Genomic DNA, 21,612 nt, shown 5'->3' on the forward strand with positions numbered 1-21,612 from the left:
ACAATAAATGACCAAGAATCCAAGGGAAAGAAGCCATATTTTTAGAGATTTAAAATCTCTGGGTTCAAGGAATTCAAAAAGACTAAAACAAACCCTTACAAACTCTTGGACCTTTAAACACTATCTTGGGAAGTTTTCTTGGAGGAAATAAGCGTAATTATTACAACTATTATTATCATTTATTTTGTGTCAATTGTCTTCTTAATAAATGGAATGAAAATAAAACACCTAACGTTTGAATCGTGAAGAGAACAAGGATAGTACCTTTGGAGGTTCTGAAGTCTTTAAATATGTCTTAGCACATTGGTTATCAATTGGTTTAGTGTGTCCTATTTAAACCCTTAAGCCTTAAGCATTGGTATAATTTGTAGTCGTTGTCTTTTCAGCTACAAATCTGGAAAGCCAACTGATCTTGAGTACTACAAGGATATCCTAGTATCTTGGTATTGAATATACTGTCCAAAAAGCCTTCAGCTTGACCTTGAACCCTAACAATCAGCCAAGTTCTTGACTCCTAGAAGTATTTCATGTTTATACCTCTTTAATAAATCCCAATTAATGCCTTGTTTTTGTGGTAAAGGAGTCTAGGTCACTGCCTGAATACTACACTTCTAGAAGAGTGTATTCAATTAAAACTATGAGACTCAAGACCTGAAAGAAGGAAGTGGTTCCAGTCAAGACCACAGTCAGACTTCTCTCTCTGGACCTGCAGATCAGGTAGACCCTTCAACGGAAAAAATGAAACACCTGAAAAAATCAGTCGTGCCAACGACTTTAAAACATGAAAGTGGATTTCTGGGAAATGTATTAACTGAGTCACAATATTGTTTTACTCACAGCACAGACAGAATCTCCCCTGGTGTATTTAATCCCTCTACTCACAGTTGCTCAGAAAAGAAGAGGATAGAAATTATTTTTCCTTTGGTGGAAACGGCAAATCCCTGTCTGGATTCTGTTAAAAGGCTTAAAATGTCACTAAATGCCAGGGCTGAGACTCCAGCTAACACGCGGGTCTTTAAGACAAGATGTTAAAGCGTTGAAAGTTACCTGAAATTGATGAGGTTAATATTCTTATCGCTGACGGAGGCTTCTCTGGGAGTGGATATTGAAAATAGCCACGTAACCCCTTTCGTCTTTAGGATTAGCTGTGTAAACACAAATTACATGTTTAATTGTTTGTCAGCCGTGCTCACGTTTTAAATATCCACAGAGGACTTTTGGCTGCAATTTGATAAATTCACATGAATTACACGTTAAAAGGCCGATTACGGGCTGTAACGGCACAGCTTAACAAAGAGCGCTCACCTTTAACTGAGACACCTTTTCAACAGGATATCATAAGTCTGACGTCTTTTCTTAATTTTTGTTATGAGACGCCTAAAACTTTTCTATGTTTGATGCATTTATCAACCATTTACCTAGAGTTCAAACATCCGTCATTCTGCCCTGCATGAAAAAAAGGCATGTTTGTCTTTTATTAAAGAACAAATCAAGAATAATTTTGCATTAAATCACTCGTTTTTTTTTCGTTTTTTAAACATTTTTATTTAGTAGACTCTTTTTTCCCAATGGATTTTTTTTACTTAATATATCTGTGACATTTTAAAATATATATATTGGTTATTAAAAAGCAAACTTTGAAGTCAGAGTTGTCTTTTTGTGCCCGTTTTCATTTATCCAATTTGATCGTTTTTCTTTTTAACTATAATCAGTTGAACGTATCATGCTGTGAATTTTAATAATGTCATTAAAAATCGAATATATTGGATTCTAGTTTAAGCATCTGTCCAACAATACATCTGTTCTCATGCAAGTCTTTGTGTTCCAGCTTCCAAAAAAAAATCAGGGATTGATAACGGTAACTATAGGAAAATTGAAAAGCAAAGAAAAAAAACGATATTGCTTGTAGTATACATATTTTTCTAAAAAGTATTTATTTGTTTATGTTAAAAAAAAATGCTGACATTTATTCAGACATTATTAAATGTTGTCATCTAGCACAAGAAACTAGTGATGAAGCTTCATGAAGCAGTGAAGTATTTAGAAAGGCCAGTAGGTGGAGCCCTAGTATGTAATTTCAATATGACATAAATTCAAATACATTCATTTATAGATCATAGAGCGCCATCTGCAAATAATAATATTGCTTCATGAGGTTCATAAGGTATCAGAGAATATTCATGGAACATTTTTTTACAATCCAAATAAACTATAAAATAAATAAATAAAAATAAAATAATAAGAATAAATAATTTTAGTATTTGTGACGTAATAAAGCTAATAAAATTGTATTATTTATTTATAAAGCCCCATTTTTGCATCTAAAATTGACGATATTTCATTATAAAATATGTATAAAAAAGTTGTTTATGTTATTCATTATTTTGATCATTCAAAAGGAACTATTTCCAGCGACATTGGTGAACGGTTTTAAGCACTGGCAACGAAAATAGACGCATTTTAGTCAAATGAACGAATTTAAATCTTGACAATTTCACGGTTTTCCTAAATGAGAGCCTTCGTATCAATAGGAGTCACCGGACAAAATGTCAAAATGAAACCATCCATTTCTCAGCTTCATGATATTCAATAGCAACGACGGCGAGGGGTCTTTGCCGGCACGAGAAATGGGGACAAGGGGGTTCAAAAAAAAAAGTGAGAGGTAAAGTACAGCCTGGGTAAGTGGAACCTCTGAGGCGGCGCAGAGAGAGACATTCCACTATCTATTAAGACTTGCGTTACGTATATATTGTGCGTTTTCGGACGGAATTTTCACTGATCCACAAAAAAAAAAACCAGCGGCAGAAGGGATAAGAGCGAAGTCCCTAAGACCACGTCGTAAGCAAGTGTGGCGAAGAATCTCCGGCAAAGTTGAAAGTTGCTGTGGCGTTAAAGGAGGAAAGTCTGGCGGAATCCTGCGCGCCCGCTGATAACATGCTTGGATTAGGGACGTTTAAGGGAAGTGAAAATTATTCATTTGAGATGGATGAAAGCTGCACTTGTCAAGTCTACCAGTCATGCACTTTATACATTTCATTCCCGCTCGCCCGGGACGCATAATTCAACTTCAATGCAAATTTTTACACACTGAATACTGCAAGCATATTTTCAACCCTCCTCGCCCCCCCTCACGACACAGAAAATGGATCATAACCCATGGATTTGGGACCAAAACAATACAAACTAGAGGAAATTTAAGCGACGACAAATAACGGTCATGAGTAACGACTGTTTTTTTTTTTTAAAGCCACGAGTGTGAAGGCTTGTTACCGAGCGTATATATACACGTCTGTCGCTCTGTTCAAATATTATGATCTCTCTGATGAGAATTAAGTCTCCAGACTGGATGGCCAATAAATTAGAGGCACGCTTCTCGTTTACTCATCAGAGCTAATGAGGCTGATAAAATTACCTCGAGGATCATAATTACAGGCTAGTGGCAGAGGCGCTGGCAGCCACCGGAATAAGACGACACACACACACACACACACACACACACGGTCGCACACATACACGCACACACACTTGATAATGTGTTGCGAGTGGCAGCATATAAAACAAAACCTTAAATAACACAGAGCCGCCGTAATAACAGGACAACAAGTAGACATTAAAAAAAAGGACCTTTTAATTAATATAGTCTTTTTTTTTTTTGCATTTCAGCCGCTGGAGTTACATGTCAATGTTCACGAGCTCAGACATTGACTCTACATATATAAATATAGTTGGAGTCTGTACACCGGTTTAATGTTTGTAGATATGTTTAAGGTGTGGCAGATAAAAACGGCAAAGTTAAAGTACATTAGTTGCTGAAAGAGTGGTAGCTCCGGACTGGTTTCTTCGCAACAAGTTGATCCCAAATATAGTTCTTGTTTAGTTTAGAGACTGCTCGTTCTTCCCAAATAAAACATGACTTTTATAATGTCGCATAGCACCTGGTTCTAAGTTATGAACTCTATCTTTAAAGGTCCTATGAGTCATTTTTAAAATGACGTTTCTGGCTCCACCTGGTGTTGGAGAGATGTAACTGCATAGTCATTATTTCCTCATTTTGCGTGTATTTTGACAAAATACGAGAAAGGCTCTTGTCGAGTCAGTTTCTCGTTGTATCTTCCTTCCACACTTGTTGATTCGCTACCTCAAATCCCATTGTTTTTGTCCAAGTACCATCCCTACATTATCTTAAACATTGTTGTATTATCAAGCTTTAAAGCAGAATTTTATGATGAGTCAATGACACATCATAAGAATAGTAGAATTCTTAATTTATTTTTCATGGATCTTTCTTTTTTTCTTTGACTTCCTTTATGTGGCCCTTGTGAGGTCAAAGATCATATAGGAAGTAGTAATGAATAATAGAAAAACATCAAAAATAAAATGGTTAGACTCTGTATATGTTTTTGTTTCGGGACTTTTGTTAGTTTTTTGCGATTATTTAATGCCCCTGAAATTTTTTTTAAAATATTTTTTTCAAAGTTGCTTTATATGACATTTTTTAAGAAATAAAAGTAGTATAACATACGATAAAACAATAGTTTAAGCACATTAAGCAAGATTGTATTTCTTGATTTGATAAGATGTCGCTCCTTTATTTGATACTGTATCAAATGTGGCCCCTGAGGAAATGTAATCGCCCACGACTGAATTAGATGGATTTGAGGCCCGTCCTGGTTATAATGAAGGGAACAACTTAACTAGAAATACAGAGCTTTTGGTTGTTCTTGTGTTCATGGTTGAGGGATAAAATACAAACTCCATGGAGAAAATAATCTAGCATTAACATCTACCTTAATATTAAGATTAAAAATCATGATTTTTTTCCCAGCTAATTCAAACTTTTTGATCATTTTTAAACCCAAAAACATAAAACCGGTCGTTACTTTCCAAAAAAGGAAAGACCTCACATTTACCTGAAGCAAAAAAAACCCCACCATAAGTGCCTAAATGGCTTCCATAAACAATGCGGCGGCCATAGCCTCGCATTCCAAATCTCAATTACTTTATGTTAAAATATGCAGGATTAACACGGTGTAAGGTGCTGAACGCCATTAGAATTTCCACCTTTCTGTCAGAGTGACTCAAACTGATTTTCCCAGCCTTTCAGAAAGATTAAGCACTTCATGGGTAATGGCATATTTTAATGAACGGTGGCAGCCTGGACACTAGAGCTCACCTCGGAGGATTCCATTTCATCACGCGTTCACGGGATGAATTGTTTTACTTATGAATATTAATGTCCCTCTAATTTGAGGCTGTTGTTAATGCTTGTCGCTAGGAAGCCCTGGCAAATCAGGTCCCATTCCTGTTAAAACCATGTATTAGACACCCCCCTGACACTAAGCCCTCGCCTTTGATTCTTAATTGCAGAAGTGCAAGCATTTGCAGTAGATGGGGCGCAAAGCTTTAATTAACTCCAATATCACACGTTCAGTCTCGACTGTCACCCCGCATCACGCCCGGGCGTTTTTTTTTTTTTTTCCCCCGACCGATATCTTACCCCTTCCCACTAGAAAAAAAAGATTGTGTTCACCAAGTTCATGATCGCGATTTCATGCGTCTCAAAAATGAAGGATGTGGAGTTTAAGTCGCCGAAAATGTATTGATGCCAGTGAATTATCTCTGTAGACGCTTTGTTGATTCGCCTGATCTTTTCCTGAATCAACAGTCGCCCGCCGAAGCTTGTAAGACGAAGCGGAGGGTGATGGGGAAAGTTTTCGGGGGGCTCGTAAATAGAGAGAGATGTGTGCCAAAAGATGTTATTAAAGTCAATAATTCAACCTCTCGCAACGCGCTAATCTTCAAAAGGATTTATTGGACAACAGAGCGGAAGTTTAGTCGGGGAAAAAAAAAAAAAAAGTACACACTCAAGCACAAAATGTGACTTTTTTTTTCTCCCCCACGTACAAGCGGTCCCAATTTTCACAGACGAGCGACTCCACGACTGGGTTTTTTTTTTTTTAATAGCTCAGGTGCGGAGCAATTCTGATGCAGATACTGGTGATGTTTAATTAAAGCAGGTTGGGAGATAAAACCCTCAATACAACCTATAGTTTATAAGCCTTCTCCATCCATAAGCTACTGCTCCACCTAATCCTCTTTTCAACGTAACATTAATGCATCGGCGAAAAGCCCCACATTTTCGGCAGCATTTATAAAATTAGCAAAGAAATTAACTGTCTGCAGTGTGGCAAATTGGTTTTTTTTCCTCAACTCGCAGTCTGGCCATTGAGCGAGCCCAGGCTGACACCTAGCGGCCGGAGAGGTATTGCGTCGCTGTGTTGCAAATATGAGTTTGTGTAATTTTGCTTTATTTTTAAAAACGATTTCTTCAAAACCATGAATTCTGTGTGGAAAAACGCTAGATATTTTTTAATATTCATATTCTTTAATTTCCTAAAGCCACACTTGTTATAAAAAGATAAGCTTGTGACGTATTTATTGAAGAATGTTGTATACATGATTATTTGAATTGATTGAATACATTTAATAAGATCTTAATATTCTAAAAAATGACAAGCGAGTTTTAATAGATTTTGGATTTATTTAATTAATATTAGCGATAAAAAGGTATACATTCAACAATTGGAAACGAACCCTGTGATGTACATAAAAGCACCATAATTCAATGTGATTTTTTTTCTTTGTGAAAGCGTGAAAATAATTGTGAAATATTTAACAAAATGTGGTCAAACCAGCGTAACTTTAACACAAACAATTTGTGGGGAAAAAGAAAATACTCGCATAGCAAAACTTCAAACCACAACAGTGAAAACCTTTTTTTTACCGAAAAACACGACACCTTTTTAACGTGAATATTTCAAATATTAAATCCATTTTAACAGATATACTGTATATATATATAGCTAGAAATAAATAAATACAATCAATACTAATTCAGCATACCTAAACAGATGAGATATTTATCTTTAAAACACATTATTTAATTAAATATTATTAATAATGTGTTAAGATATATACTGTAGTTGTAAAAAATAATTTGATGAAAAACCATACATGTTATAAAAGTCGAACAGCCAGAACATATAGTTTAAAATGTCATTTCTACATCGTATTCCTTTAAAACCACTCGTGTTGGTCGCAAATATATTGCATTTAAGGTAATATTAAGAATGATTAAAAGTACTAAACCTCAGTCACTCTACTCTCCTCTTACTTCTTCTTCGGAACAGTTTTGAAATGGAAGTTGTTCTCTTTGCTTTGGTTTTCTTGACTCCTGAAAACCAAAGACAATACAAGTTACGATGAGATCTAAAAAACGACAAGTTATGGAAAATTCCTACCAAGATTTCGCATCATTTCATTCAGCTGCTGATCTTCTTCTACTTCCCTGCGAATGAGATCAAACGTTTGAAAACGCAGATGAAATATATATATATATATTTTTTTTAAACTTCCTCCAGTACCTGAGCCGGTCTTGGTCCAAACCTTCGACGATGGCGTTTCTTCTGTCCACGATCTCCATCAGTCGCTTCATTAACTCCTTCTCCCGTCGCTTCTCCTCGTCGGACTTTAAACGATCTGCGACAAAAACGACAGATAAAAAGCCAAAGTAAATCGACAAGAAGTCGTTTTTTAATGAGTCATTTTTTCACCTGGTTTCTCCATCAGAGAACGAAGTTCCCACTCGACACCCGGCTGCTGCTGCTCCAGATCCTGAGTCCTCGCTCTGAAACAAACATGTTCAACGATGATGAAGTTGAATTACATTAAAAAAATGAATATTTAAAACATTAAAACTAATTACAAACCAATGATAAGTGATTAAGTTCATTTTAAGAAACATTATGATATTAAATTGTCTACTTTTACTTGTGTTTGTTACGATCTTGGCAAACCTAAAAAACATTTATTAATAATAAGTACACATTATAGCTAGAAAAATACTAAATAAAGACATTAAGCCACATTAAAAGCACTGCATTCATTTAAAAAAAAGAAAGACAAAATGTTTACATGTAAACAAGCTCGGATTCCTTTCTAATGTAGGTTTGTTTCCTCCGGATCAGGTTGAACCAGTCGACCATCAGCGGATCCATCAGAATATCACAGTCTCCGTCTACAGTGCAGAAAGAAAAAAAACATATTTACAATTCATGAAAATGTCCATTTCCAGACAATATAGTTTTTAACTTTAAATTTTCTAACAAATTAACCAGCAGGTCAATAATAAATCAGGTCAATAATAAATCTGACCTCTGGATTACGCAGTGAAAAATGAGAAATTCTTTCTTCTTTTCTTCTTGGTTAATATCAAATGATTTTATGGACTGCAAACGTAGTATTTATACAGAATTAACCAGGGGGGTCCAACAAAAATGACTGATAGATGTTAATAGCGAGAGCAAAAATATATTATATTTACCAAAGTTGTTTGTCACCGGAAATGATTGTGATCTACGATTACGTAATTATCGGAGACTACAACTTGTTGAAGACATTTTTATAAACATATTGTTATTTTTTATTTTTACACCTGTAGAAAACAATTCATATAACTACTAATATTATAGATTTATTACAAAACTAACATGTTAAAATTGGCATATTTAACAATATTCTATTAAGAATAGAGGAAAGTATTTTATGAAGTATTCTTTGAGAATCCTTGCCAAAAACTACATTTAAAAATATAATAATTAAATATAATAATTCCCACATGGGTTGTTTCAGCTGTGCATAAACATATGAGGACATAAAGTACATATATTAAAAACAATAACAACAAAAACAACAATAGATAAGGATAAGAATAATAATTATGAATAAAACGAAAACAATAACGTAATAATCATGACATATTAAACATTATAATTAATTATTAATATATAAACAACCATAAACATTTATAAAGGGACCATATCTACTAGTATGATCTTTTTATTTTCAATTCACTCTACAGGTGTGAAGGAAAAAAAACAAACATATTGACATTTAAATTATACTTTATATATTATAGTGTAAAAGTATATATAATGATCGATAGCTCATAAAGGCAGGATATCGTGTGAATATGAGCACATTTGTCCAGGTATGAACCTCAAAAAAAAGACTGTTTCTGAGCTAAAGAAATGTTGCATTGACTGGAATATATAAAACTTAAGCCGAGTCATGATGACCTTCAGCAAAGCAATCACCCCCCAAAACACACACACACACACACTCCTGCCATCGTCCCTTCTACCTGAAAAGGGAGTCAAGCATCCCCTCGGGCTCACTGCGCCCCTCAACTCATTTGGCTGCAGAAACCGTAAGAGAAATGGCAGGACACGAGAAATAAAAAAAAAAAAAGGACACGACCATGTTGTGTCGCCGCTGAGAAAAAATGGCTTCACACCAGGAACGAGCGAAACCAATTGAAGTTTGCGTCAAAAACCGGATTCATTCAGGTGTTTTTTTGTTTACCGAGCTCACAGCTGCGCAGCTTCTTCTCCAGCTCCACTCCTTCCCTTTCAAGTCGCTCCAGATTCGTCTCAATATCATCCAGCTCCGTCTCAATCTGCTCCGCCGGGATATGGCGAGACCTCACCTGACATGAAACAGAGGAGGAAAAAAAAAATTCACAATCCATCACAAACGGCTTTAATTGGGGGGGATTCGGACTTAATTTTTCAGCAGAACGCCGGCATATTTGCGGAGCCGTTAATTAATCTTTTAAGAGACTTAATGGAGGGAACTTACGGAGGGTGACCTCATTTCGGTCCTGGAGGCGTCAGTGGGTGACAAATACTTTCCCTTTTTAGCACCTAAGAGGTAGATGAAAAAGGATTAGACAGGCAAGCGGGTTCAGGCGTCGGCACGTGAGGTAGAAAGAGAGAGAAGAAAAAAAAAAAGAGTGATATTTGAACGGAATGTGTGTCAGACTCACCTGATGAGTTTTCATGGACCGGCGGAGTGACGGCGCAGGAGACTTCCACGGCTGGACATTTTGGCGGGGATTTCACAGGCGAGCGGTTCGGCGGTTTAGCGGCTGAGGAGAGAAGATTTATAACACCTTTGCTTCACATTTATTTAATATGAATATTAATCTCTTTATACGTCCATTTGTAGTTTTTTTCCTTGAAATTGACATATGTGAACTTTGGTGACATCTAGTGGCGCTAAGTAACACTGCACTCAAAGGGGAGTTTAAGCAAAAACTTTCTCAAATTGAAGGAGTGGCAATAAAATAATCAATTTAACATAGTTACACTATTTAATAGTGTGTATTGATTGTCAACATTATTGGTATCGAGAACAGACATAAGAAAAATAATTAGAAATTATCAATGAATGTTTATAAATAGTATGAAAAATCGACTTTTTTTTAAATAATTGAAACATTTATGACTGCTATTCTAATTTTCTACTGTATTTTGATTAAATTAAAGCACTGTAAATGAGTAAAAATATTAAGTATATAACTAGACTTGAGGCAAACATCAATAAGAGACTAGTTTATACGTGCATTTTAAGATACTTTCTTAAACTTTTTCAAAAACAAAATCTTGAGCTTAAGCAAGACCTGAATGTTTACAGGATTTTCCACATCTTTACATGAACCTGGACTTGTTAACTAATATTTGTATTAATTGTGTCACCAAGGGTTAAATTAGTTAAATAATTATATAAAGCGCGTTCCAATAAACTTAAATCTATCCGTTCACCTAAAACTCAAACTTGGTCATTGTGGGATGATAGCGTTATTCTTATCAAGAACCTCTCAAAAATAATACTAAATATAAATATATATAATACTTAATAATGCCATCAAGGTCACAAGAAATCAACTTATTATTTGAGTGAATATGTTTTATTCAAGGCATGTTCTCATGTTGGCTGGTTCTGAATGTAGTTGAGCAGCTGCAGTTAAAAACTGTTTAGATGAAAACCCTTACTGAAGATTTAAGTTGAAGAGAAAACTCACCCCACCTTCCTGGATCATGGAGATGCTTTATTTGGGGTACATCTTGATAAAATGTGGGTCCAGTGGATGATGGGACTAATGTTGGTGTCCAGGTGAAGAATGGAAGCTGATTAATTGTCGGCTTTTGTTGAGTCGAGGAATCACTATTAAAAAACAAACAAAAAAAACACTTTTTAATTTGAATGGACATAAATGTTGACATGGAAATAGAAGCTCACCTCTCACCTCTCTTACAGCAGAAATAAAGGAGAAGAAGAAGAAGAGGCAGCAGCGGGGGTTGTTAACAGGAGGGTGTTAGGGAGGAGAGAAAAGATCAGGCCAGACACTCCTTAGGACTCGGAAGGACGGGGGACAGAACGAGGGGCTGCACTCGGAGCCAGTCAGCCAGGAAAGAGATGGATGGAGGACGACGGGTTCTAGAGAGTGACATGAGCTTCAGGGTCAGGAGTACAAGATCACCCGCCGCCACCTGTGACCCCCTAACCAGGGCTGTGTATTGGCAAGAATGCGACGATGCGCTATATTGCAATACTGTCGGAACAACACTTTTTTTCTGGCTTTTACATCCAAAAAATGAGTAAATACTTTAACTGCTTGTAGGAAAGTGCTTCTCAAAATTATATTTTTTAGTGTTTTTAAATGTTTAACTTTACACTTAGTTTGAAGCCAAAAACATCAGCTTTAAAAGCTGCAGGAGCCTGGTGTAGCCCTTCATTTGTGCCGGTTTTGTCGTTCCTTCGGCACGGAGGAAATGACGAATGTTGCCAACTAGTGGCTGGATGTGTAATTTCAGCACAAAAATGTATAAACGCCATGAATATTTGAGTGTTAATTTTTAAAATAAAACATCCAATAACTGTCTTGTTTACACACACTATTGAAATATAAACCATTAAGTAACTTTGAATTAAATTTAAATGCTTTTTTCATAATAATAATAATAACATTTCTCAAACCAAACACCTAACAGACCTGGACTTATCTCAGTTATTCTGAGCTCAAAATGAAAGTGTTGCTTAGTACCTCGTTTATTGCGAGGGTTACTTTCTGAACCCAAACTAGGACCATTTGATTTTTCCATTTGTTTAATTGAACAACATTTGATTAAACTTGCAAAATCAACATGGCATATTAGGGGCGATTTCTCTCTCTCAACTGTCAACCACTTTGGACGAAGCAGCATAGATTTAGCATTTTAATCTTGTATTGAAGCAACCAATAAATGACCAAAAAGGCATCTCGGGAGTTCACAGTTTAGTCGCTGCGGTAATTAGTGCCTCACTGTGATTTATGCAGCTCTGTTAAAGTTCATCTGCTGTTAAAAAAAAAGCTAAGACCACAGAAAGTGAACCACTTTATGGTGAGAGAAATTCTGATTCCCTTCTAGAAGCACGGTGATGAATGTATGTCTTTAGATGATGGAGCAGGTTTACCTTATTGATGATTCTGGCTTCACTGGCACTGGGATGAGATTTGCTCGCCAGGATTTGACAGAATCTGTAACCAAAGATGAATTTAAAAAAACACAGAATAAACTAATCTTAATCTTAATAGACCATGCAATAGCTAGGAATGTGCTGGAAAATGTATAACTTGGACCAAGAAAATAAGTGAATACAATTTGAAATTAAATTAAAACAGAAACTCAACAATCAACCATATATTTTTTTTAAAGCAAAGGTGATTTTTGCCATCGTCAATCAGTTTATTGTTTTTAAAAACGAAATACATTTCACCAGATAAACCAACAATTAAAGGCTTTTAAGAATTTTTAAGTAGTTCAAAAGTTTAATATAACCGAAACGGTCTCCGTCATTGTGAACAATTCATACTAGATCTGCTCTACAGGAAGAACAGGAGGGTTTTCCTCGTGGAATACCGGGCTGTTACAATACGATTTGATACTAAATATTCACTATAGTTACTACATAATATATTTCGATATACATGCAATTTTCTAAATTATTTTAAGGGGACACTGAATTTAAATGACATCTTGTCATTTTTCCACTCCATTTTGGTTGAATGAATAGAAATGAAAACCAAAATATGTCCAAACATCAGCTTTAAAAGCAGCTGGAGGCAACTGTATCCTCTCGTCCTCAGTCATCGCCGGGATTTCATTGTTCCTCAAAAAGACTGCCGCCATCTCGCGACCATAAATTACTAAACTAAATTGAATGATTTTACTTTATTTAAATATAGACCAAAAAATTACCCTAATAAATCGAAAATATGTTCAGAGAGACACTTTATAATAAATAATTATATTCAAATATATATATATATATATATATATATATATATATATATATATATATAAAGTAACATGAGTGTATCTTTTTTTTGTGTGAAAAGGTAAAAAAACATCGTGCAAATCCGTCTGGTAAAGCATTTAAAAGACATAAAAGTATTATTTATTAATAATAATGCTGCAATTGAACCAACTGTAATCCAAAAGCAGAATCTCTAAAAAGAAAATAACTTGTGTGATTTTAAAGAAACAAAGTTAGCCTCAATTCAGGAGTGGCTTATTTACTTCTTAATGTTTTTCATTTTAAAGTGTTGTTTTCACCTTTGACAGTGTTGCTGGCAGCAGTCGGTGTTGTGTTGTTACTGTTGAAGTCCTTTGGACGGGAGGCTTCCTTCCAGCTCGAGTGGCCAGTGCTGACCCGTCCTGTCAGGTTTGATACTGATCCGGTGACTTGTTTATCTCTGCACAGAACCGCTGGCACATCTCCAAACCTTCGGATTAAAAAAAAAAAAAAGCACTCAGTCAGAGTCAAAAGTGGAAAAACAAAATGAGGAAAAAAATGATTTTTCACCGCTGCTCTGCTGATCGGATGGTGAATGGACGCTTGTTGTTATTGTTCAAGTTTTCCTCCGCTAGTTTTTTCCCGATCACCGTCCTGGCCCGGGTTTTATCAGCAGCAGAACCAGAACCCGGGTTCAGTTCTCGCACGGCACTTGAAGGTTGCCTCGTGGAGCCGTTTGAAGTCTGGAAGAACTTCTGCCTCGCGTCCTGAGTCCTCTGAGCCGAGGGGGTCCAAGGGTTGGTCGGAGGGTCCGAGCCCACTCGTTTCAGGACTACGTCCGAAGGTTTGGACGGCGCCGGATTGGGACGGGGGGCGAGCGGGGGTTTACCGACACAACTCGCTCCTACGGATGAAAGAGTCGCGGGCGACTTTTTGACAGGACCCTCCGAGGAGGAGGGAGGTCTGCCGCTCTGGTGGTTTTTACAAATGAAGGTGTCCGGCTCTTTGCCTGGTTTGTAGCCTCCCACATGCAGGACGCTGGAGCAGTCGCTGCATCTGTTAGGAGGTGATTGTTAATAATGACCGAAACAACGACTTCTGAGGATCACTTACACAAAACAGCTCCTGTGGAAAAGTCTTCCCTCCACAAAGTGTCTCTGCACCAGATGAACATGACTCTTGCAGGCGACACACTTGCTGTTCAGAGTCCCCGACTTGTTGGAGTTTTCGGACAAAACCGTCTTCTGTGACTAAATCAAAACACGACATCAAAAGCTATTAAACAAAAACACAATTATCTTCTTTGTTTAGAGCAATAACACAATAGATAAAACATAATCAAACCCTCTATTCATAATTAAGAATGAATCATTAAGATTTGCTCAGGTTTATTTAACAATTTACAGACATAGTGTTGTCTCTCAAACATTGATTCTTGACCAATCACAGCAGAGCGGGTGTGGTTAGGGTAAACAAGATTTTGTCTCCAGAAAAACACGTTTTAAGGCCATTTTTTAAAGTAAATATTTCAATGAAAAAACAGACACATACTGATGAGTACAATACAGTCCAACAACTATTTAAGACACACTTAAATCAACACATTAGTTGCACTTTAAATAATTTAAAATATATATATACAAAAGGAGATACCAGATGCATTCTTATTTGCGTTTTCTGACCCTCTGGAAATATTTAGTTGAAAAGTCCTGCTTTAACCCTTTTTTCTCAGGGTCAGGGTGACCCAAAGGCCAGAAAAACAAATGCGCTTGTGGTATCCTTTGTGTCGTCTCTGGGTCTCTGGCTTTAAGAAATACATATGCAGTAGCGAAGGTTGTTTTAGGGCCTTCGGGTAACCTTGACCCTGAGATAACAAGGCTTAAATGTTGCTAATGTTGCTATACATATAAGGGAGGAACTCAGAGTGCTTGGATGAAACTATAGACGCATAAACACATCTTGGCCACAGATCTAGTTGTGAGTAACTGGAAAGGGAACTGACCGGAGCTGCAGCGACGGACGACTTGGGTGAACTGTGAGCTTTGATGGCAGGAGGTGAACGGTTCTCCCGGGCGTTTCTAGACGTGAAGACTTCAGCGTGCACCGGGATGTTTTTCTTCAAGGGATTTTCTCTGGGGCCCTGAGCTGGCCTCTTCACACCCCCCACTATAAACAAAAAAAAAAAAAAGAGGCAGCGACTTAAAAACACTGTTTATAGATGAATCATTTTTAGAAGCTCACTAGAAGGCCGGGCTTTGAAGTAGTTGTGGTACTGAGACACGTAGGTGAGGATGCTCAGTCTGTCCGGGATCCTTAGAGCCACCATGTCTTCTGCATCCAACAAGGCGGGGATCCCCAACTTTTCCTCCGCCACCCGAAAGGCCTGAAATCAACTTAAATTTAAACAATGATCCAAAAAAAAAACTAAAAAAAACACAGCAAATGACTATATTTGTGGTTTCCAGTTGTAACAACAATGCGACAATTCAAAGTTCTTTAAATAGACCACCCAGCCCTCCAAGTCTGCCAAGGGTTGAAGAATGAATAGAGCACTTCCTGTGAGTTGGCAGGAGGGGAAAAAAGAGGATTGGAGGGAGCAGAGTTTCAGGCCATTGTTCAGGTTCTGCTTGAGCATGCTCATTAAACTTGGTGTAAAGAGAAGAACTAATAACAAATAAGCTTCTTGATTAAGCTGAAACCACCTCGGTGGATGATTTTACACCGTTTTTTGAACACTTGACCCTGTGAATTTCAGCTAAAAACAAAACAAAAAAACAGTATAGTTGTACGGTGTATATAGCAGTCTTAAGACACCCTTTTGATAAATGTATGCATCATATATTCGATAAGACTATAAATCATCTTCAACAATTTAAAAGATCCATAGTTTGAAATTGGCATTAGATCCCAGTGGGAGAGTTTCTTACCAAAATATACTGTAATTGTTAAACTATGTGCAGTACTGTAAGTATATGTAAAGTATGTTTTCGGTGCCTCTAGTCAGCTTAGAATAGAGTTATTTTTTTACATCTCCTCTGTTGTGATTGATACAGAGGAAAAACTATGAGTCAGAACAGAACCAAATCAAACTTAATGGTATTTATTCATATCAATATATTCTTAACTATAATCAAAGCACTCAGAGCTTTATATAAATGTCATCTCTTGTTGTCCGTTAGTACCAACTTTTTTCTCCTATACATACAGTGCATTAGCGATGGGCTTGTGGAGCTTCATGAAGCGTTGTTAAATGTTATTATAGCTCAGTAGGTGGCGCCACCTAGTTTAAAAACGGTTGACAAGCCCAAAATTGTAAAGCATTGACTTGTAGGAGGGAAACATTGATAGACTTAAATATCTTAATATTTTATTTTATTTTATATTTTTACTACATTGTATCGATATGAAACGGCCCTGTATTGATCTTTTGTTTTGCTTTTAAGTCATATTTTATTATTATCACTTATTTTAGGTTTTTTATTTTATTTTATTAAATTCATAAAACATTTCAATATTGTTAATTCTATTTACAAATTAAATGCAAATATTTATAGCGTTTGTTCATTTTTGTGTTGCAATTTAACTTACGGGGCGCTAGATGGCAGCAGTCATTAAGTCCTTAACAGCTAATGAAACGGTGAAATACTGCGAGATTTTGTTAATGACTGAGGACGAGAGGATACAGTCGACTCCAGCAGCTTTTAAAGTTGGCGTTTGGACATATTTTGGTTTCAAAACAAATGAAAACAGTTACGACTTCGTCAAGAGTCATGTGGTCTGTAAATTCTGCAACACCAGAGTCAAGTACTAGACAATACATCCTTGTTACTAGAGTATTATAATATATTATATCGTGATACACATCATATATACATATGCTCTCACACAAGCTAATTTAAGTGAGGATGAGCTAGCCTTCCATTCTAACAGTGAACCCTACAGGGCTAGAATACAAACATTTCAATGACATGTTTCTAGTATTCTCTCTGTCCAATACTAAGAATCTGCAGTTCACCTTCTTGTTTAACCTCTAAAAAGCCTCCACACCTGTGCACTGAACTGATACGTCCATACAAGGATCGAGTAGCAATGATGGTCATGAGCCTCATTCTAAATAAATAAACAGTTCGAGGTACGATACGGACACTAACGGGGTCATACAAGACAACGAGGAAGTGCGTCGCGCCTCCCCTCCTGCAGGGACCGTCATCCTCACAGGAAGATGTCTAAATAATGGATCCCCCCCCCCCTGTGTCGCTCAGGTCATGGAGGGGTGAGTCACTAAATCACTCAGGCAGCCAAGTTTACATTTGGCTCATGGATAAATATAAGTCTTTGTTCGGATATTAAAAACAGCAAGAGTGTCTTTGTGTGATTTCACAGCAGAAACAAAAAAAAAAAAAACATCTTCCGAGCTTAATACTAAAATCCGGGTAATCTTACCAGACTGTTGTTCCTGAACACATCCTCCTTGAGAAGAGAGTCGTAATCTCTAAGAAAACACAAGCAGAATTACTGTCGGAGAGACATTGTACAAGAAGGTGGGATCAGATGCTGGCATGAATTGTCGTGCTTTGTTCGAGAGAAAAAAAACAACAGAAGACTTTTTGGAGCAGAAGTGTCCTTGGATTAGTTTAATCTTGGTACTTTCCAGTAAAAGAGTAGCAATCGAGGGCACTAACAGTAGCATGACAGCTGTGTATTATAGGTACCAGGTAATGGTACAGAACATTATAAAAACATGAATATTTTCAATCACGCATACGCATTTGGGAGGAAATGAAGAAAATAAACAGTTTCGATAAAAGTCGTTATGGACTTGGAATGTTGACATCAACTTAAAAGTAGCAACAGAAGGAGCAGTAAAGTATTTATTCATGACGTTGATAACTAAAAAAAAAAAAAAAATACACAGTAAATGTTAAGTTGGTTTTTAGTATAATTAATATTAACAAAGATAGATGCCCCCGATAAAGATTGATATATACTTTTAAAAACTGTATTGCCTTTTTTTTATTAATTACATTTTCTTTTGGCTTTCAAATTATATTTTTCATGGTTATTTTGGAGCTTATACCTAAATACAGTGTTTTTTGAATAAAATAATTCGATGTTTCATTTACAATTAACATATATTCACCGTTTCTTCATTTTGGTGTTGCAATTCAACTTCCGGCCACTAGATGGCCACCACCATTACATCTTCCGAAGATAAAGGAACAATGAATTGTATTGAAAGAGTAGTATATTGTATCTAACCATATCGTGAGATTGGTGTATCGTATCGAGAGAGTAGTACGATGTATCGAACCATATCATAAGATTGGTGTATCGAGAGAGTAGTACGTTGTGTCGAATCATATCTTGAGACAAGTGTATCGTATCGAATCATATCGTGACATAAGTGTACCGTATTGAAAGAGTAGTTATCTTATCAAATCATATCTTGAGATGAATGTATCGTATCAAGAGTGTAGTACATTGTATCGAAGCATATCGTGAGACAAGTGTATCGTATCGAATCATATCTTGAGATAAATGTATTGTACGTAGAGTAGTGTACCATATCAAATTGTATCGTGAGAATAGTGTATATTTAGGTGAATATTTCTCTAAATATCAGTTTCTGAAGCGGTGATTAAGTATTACTAGACGTGACCCAGTATCAGGATACATAGAACGTATGTTTGTTTGTCGTTCTTAGTAGTGGCATTAGTTATAGTCGCGTTAGAGAAATAACAGGAAGGATCAATAGCATAGGCCAATGTGGTATAGTTGTAGATTTATCACTGTTGAATGAGACATAGTGGCCATTTTATTATAATGCAAGTGTGTTACTATTCTAAGTGTTAATGTCAATAACGTAGTTTTTTCATTATTGGAAACAATAGTTGTTTAGGGTGACTACAAAACTGGTGCCATTTCAAGAATCATAAACTACAAAAGCTACACTTTTTTTGTGGTGGCAGTATGGAAAAAAGTAATGAAATAACAATAGAAGAAAAAAATAACGCTTCATTTAAAAATAAACAACCTAGACAAGTAGTTCACTTTAATAGCATGCATTTGACATACATCCCTATTAAGATTATTCTTATGGTAACACATTTATTTATATATATATATATATATATGTATATATATATATATATATAAAAACCCAATTTGCAATCATAAAAATGTCAGTCTTATATTAGAAATGACTTTTTTTCCCATTTATTTAATTGGAAATTCTGATTTTAAAACAAAATAAAAGCGCCTCCGAATGAATGCGGAAAGCAGTGTTGTTGACTAGCTAGGCTAAGCTAAGCAAAAAGAAGCTAAGCTAAGCTATGCTAAGATAAAACAAGTTTACAATAATGTCACCCAAAACAATTGTTGTTGTTTTTAAAAAAAACACTGTTTTGAAATAAAATTGAAATATAGCATCAAGGACATATAATTATACTAATAATTCATTCAAATGAATTACAGACCTTTTTAATCATTGAATACGTTCAATTCTTAACTTGTGTCTAACTTTCCGGGTGTGTAACTAAAGATATATCATATAATTCTAAACACTTAAATTACACAATTTAATCCTCTTAGAACATTTTAAAGAGCTCGTTAAATAATCTTGGAATAAGAAACTGCAGCCACTGAAATAGTGTAATAAACGCTCATCCAAACAACGTGTTCATACTAGAGTTAAAGATAAATAAATAGATATATTGGTGTATAATAAAAGCCACTCACATGAGGTCGGGTCTGAACCGGTGGATGATGGCACAGAAAGCCAGTCCGCTCCTGAACGAGGAGGTCATGTTGGTGACGCTCACGTCCCTGTAGCCTTCACACTGAGCCCTGCACCACTGCTCCAGAGCCTTGATGGCGGCCATGCCCGGGTCTGGAGGCTTCTGTCCGGCGGGAAGGACGAGCAGCAGAGCAGAGGAAGCAGCGACGAGTGTGTGTGTGTGTGTGTGTGACGGTGAAGTTCAGCGTCCTGTTTCCTCCACCTGACCGCGCTGCGTTTCAGAGCCTCGTTCATAATACATGACGCGGATTCATTTTCACCGACAGACTTCTCGCTGTCAATCAAGTAAATAAAAAGGTTCTTATTGTATCATCTTTCATTTAAGATGTTGTACCTGAAATGTGCGACAGGTGAAAACCCCGCGCTTTTTTAAGCGCTACCTTAAATACATGATGTCAGTGAACGCATCACCACCACCCCCTGTAATCTGCGATTATAAATTGTCCTTTAAAATTCAGTTTAACTTCGTAAATTCGATTTTAAATTTTTTTTTTTAAAAAACATACAAGTTTAACACGGTTTCCCTTAAAATAAAATAAAAAATGCTAAATAAAATTTCTATCAATAATTTAATTTATTTATTTTCTTATCCTGTTGTGTTATCAGTTTTATCTTGATCTTTAAAGTATATACTTTATTGAATATTGTTTTGATTGTTTAAGCGCTTTGTGACCCTGGTCTGGAAAAGCGCTTTACAAATAAAAATTACTTACTTACTTACTTATAGCTTAATCCCTTATGAGGGTCGCGGGGGAGCCTTTATAACACAAACATTTGTGTTATAAGTTAAGTAGAGTCAGGGGACACCCTGGACAGGACGCCAGTTTGTCGCAGGGCACACAAAGACAGACAACCATTCACACACACAACAGACAATTTCCCCAGATTCCCAATCAACCTCTGTATGTTTTTGGAATGTGGGAGGAAACCGGAGTGCCTGGAGTAAACCTATTAAATAAATAAATAATAATAAAACTTACACAACGTTGGGAAGGACACAGTGATCACGTGATCAAGCCAGAGGAAGAGATTTTAATTTTATGTTATCCATTGTTTATTTGTTTATTTATTTATTTGTGTAACACTCTCACGCTGAAGTAAGTACTGACCCACTTTGAGGCTCGGTTCGAGACATCTGACCCACAAACCTCTTGTGCATTGTGACTGAACTTGAGCCTCTGAAAAGCAGCGTGACCCCGTCTGACCTCGTTCTCAGCGTCACGCGCTGACGTCACTCAAACATCTATTATTCACTCCAGTGGAAATAAATAAATAAACCACTAGAATAGATTTACTCACGCAAAACATTTGTGTTTAATGAGTAATAAGTTTAGTTCAACTATGTTTATTTGCGATTCCAAGATGTAGTACGATGGTGTCCAGAAGGGGGCAGTGTTTGATCGATTTAATATTAACGGAAAACACGTTTCTGGTTGATTTCAGGAAAGTAACAAAAACAAACAAATATGAAAATTGATTGTTGTCTCTAAAAACAGAATTTTAATTTATATAATCAGTAAAAAAACAAAACAAGCCATTTATTCATATTCGATTTACTGTATATTTAGCAGAGTATTCTTTATTTATTTAAAAATTGTTTCCATTCTTCTTCCTTTTTTATAACCAATTTCCTAAAG

The 21,612-nt window shown here is 36.2% G+C and overlaps 1 protein-coding gene across 1 annotated transcript; it reads right to left on the bottom strand.

Moving 5' to 3' along the window:
• Window positions 1–6,582: 6,582 nt before the first annotated feature.
• micall2a (mical-like 2a) lies at window positions 6,583–20,115 on the bottom strand. Its single transcript, XM_087808881.1, has 17 exons — window positions 19,918–20,115; window positions 17,623–17,671; window positions 15,421–15,562; window positions 15,182–15,345; window positions 14,293–14,429; window positions 13,750–14,235; window positions 13,500–13,669; window positions 12,358–12,421; window positions 10,925–11,067; window positions 9,887–9,988; window positions 9,700–9,764; window positions 9,424–9,547; window positions 7,975–8,077; window positions 7,614–7,687; window positions 7,425–7,539; window positions 7,302–7,348; window positions 6,583–7,234 (listed from the first exon to the last, which is right to left on the bottom strand). The coding sequence occupies exons 1-17, from the start codon at window positions 20,058–20,060 to the stop codon at window positions 7,155–7,157; spliced, it is 2,208 nt and encodes a 735-aa protein (XP_087665007.1). The 5' UTR covers window positions 20,061–20,115; the 3' UTR covers window positions 6,583–7,154.
• Between the last annotated feature and the right edge of the window lie 1,497 nt (window positions 20,116–21,612).

This window comes from Callionymus lyra, chromosome 15, assembly GCF_982586985.1.
Source record: "Callionymus lyra chromosome 15, fCalLyr1.hap1.1, whole genome shotgun sequence".
NCBI classification, from domain to species: domain Eukaryota; kingdom Metazoa; phylum Chordata; class Actinopteri; order Syngnathiformes; family Callionymidae; genus Callionymus; species Callionymus lyra.

Coding starts and splice junctions, on each gene's coding strand:
- micall2a (XM_087808881.1), bottom strand. CDS start 20,060: ATGGCCGCCATCAAGGCTCTGGAGCAGTGGTGCAGGGCTCAGTGTGAA. Junction 15,563..17,622: donor TGTTCAGGAACAACAGTCTG/GTAAGATTACCC, acceptor AGTTGATTTCAG/GCCTTTCGGGTGGCGGAGGA. Junction 14,236..14,292: donor TTCCACAGGAGCTGTTTTGT/GTAAGTGATCCT, acceptor ACCTCCTAACAG/ATGCAGCGACTGCTCCAGCG.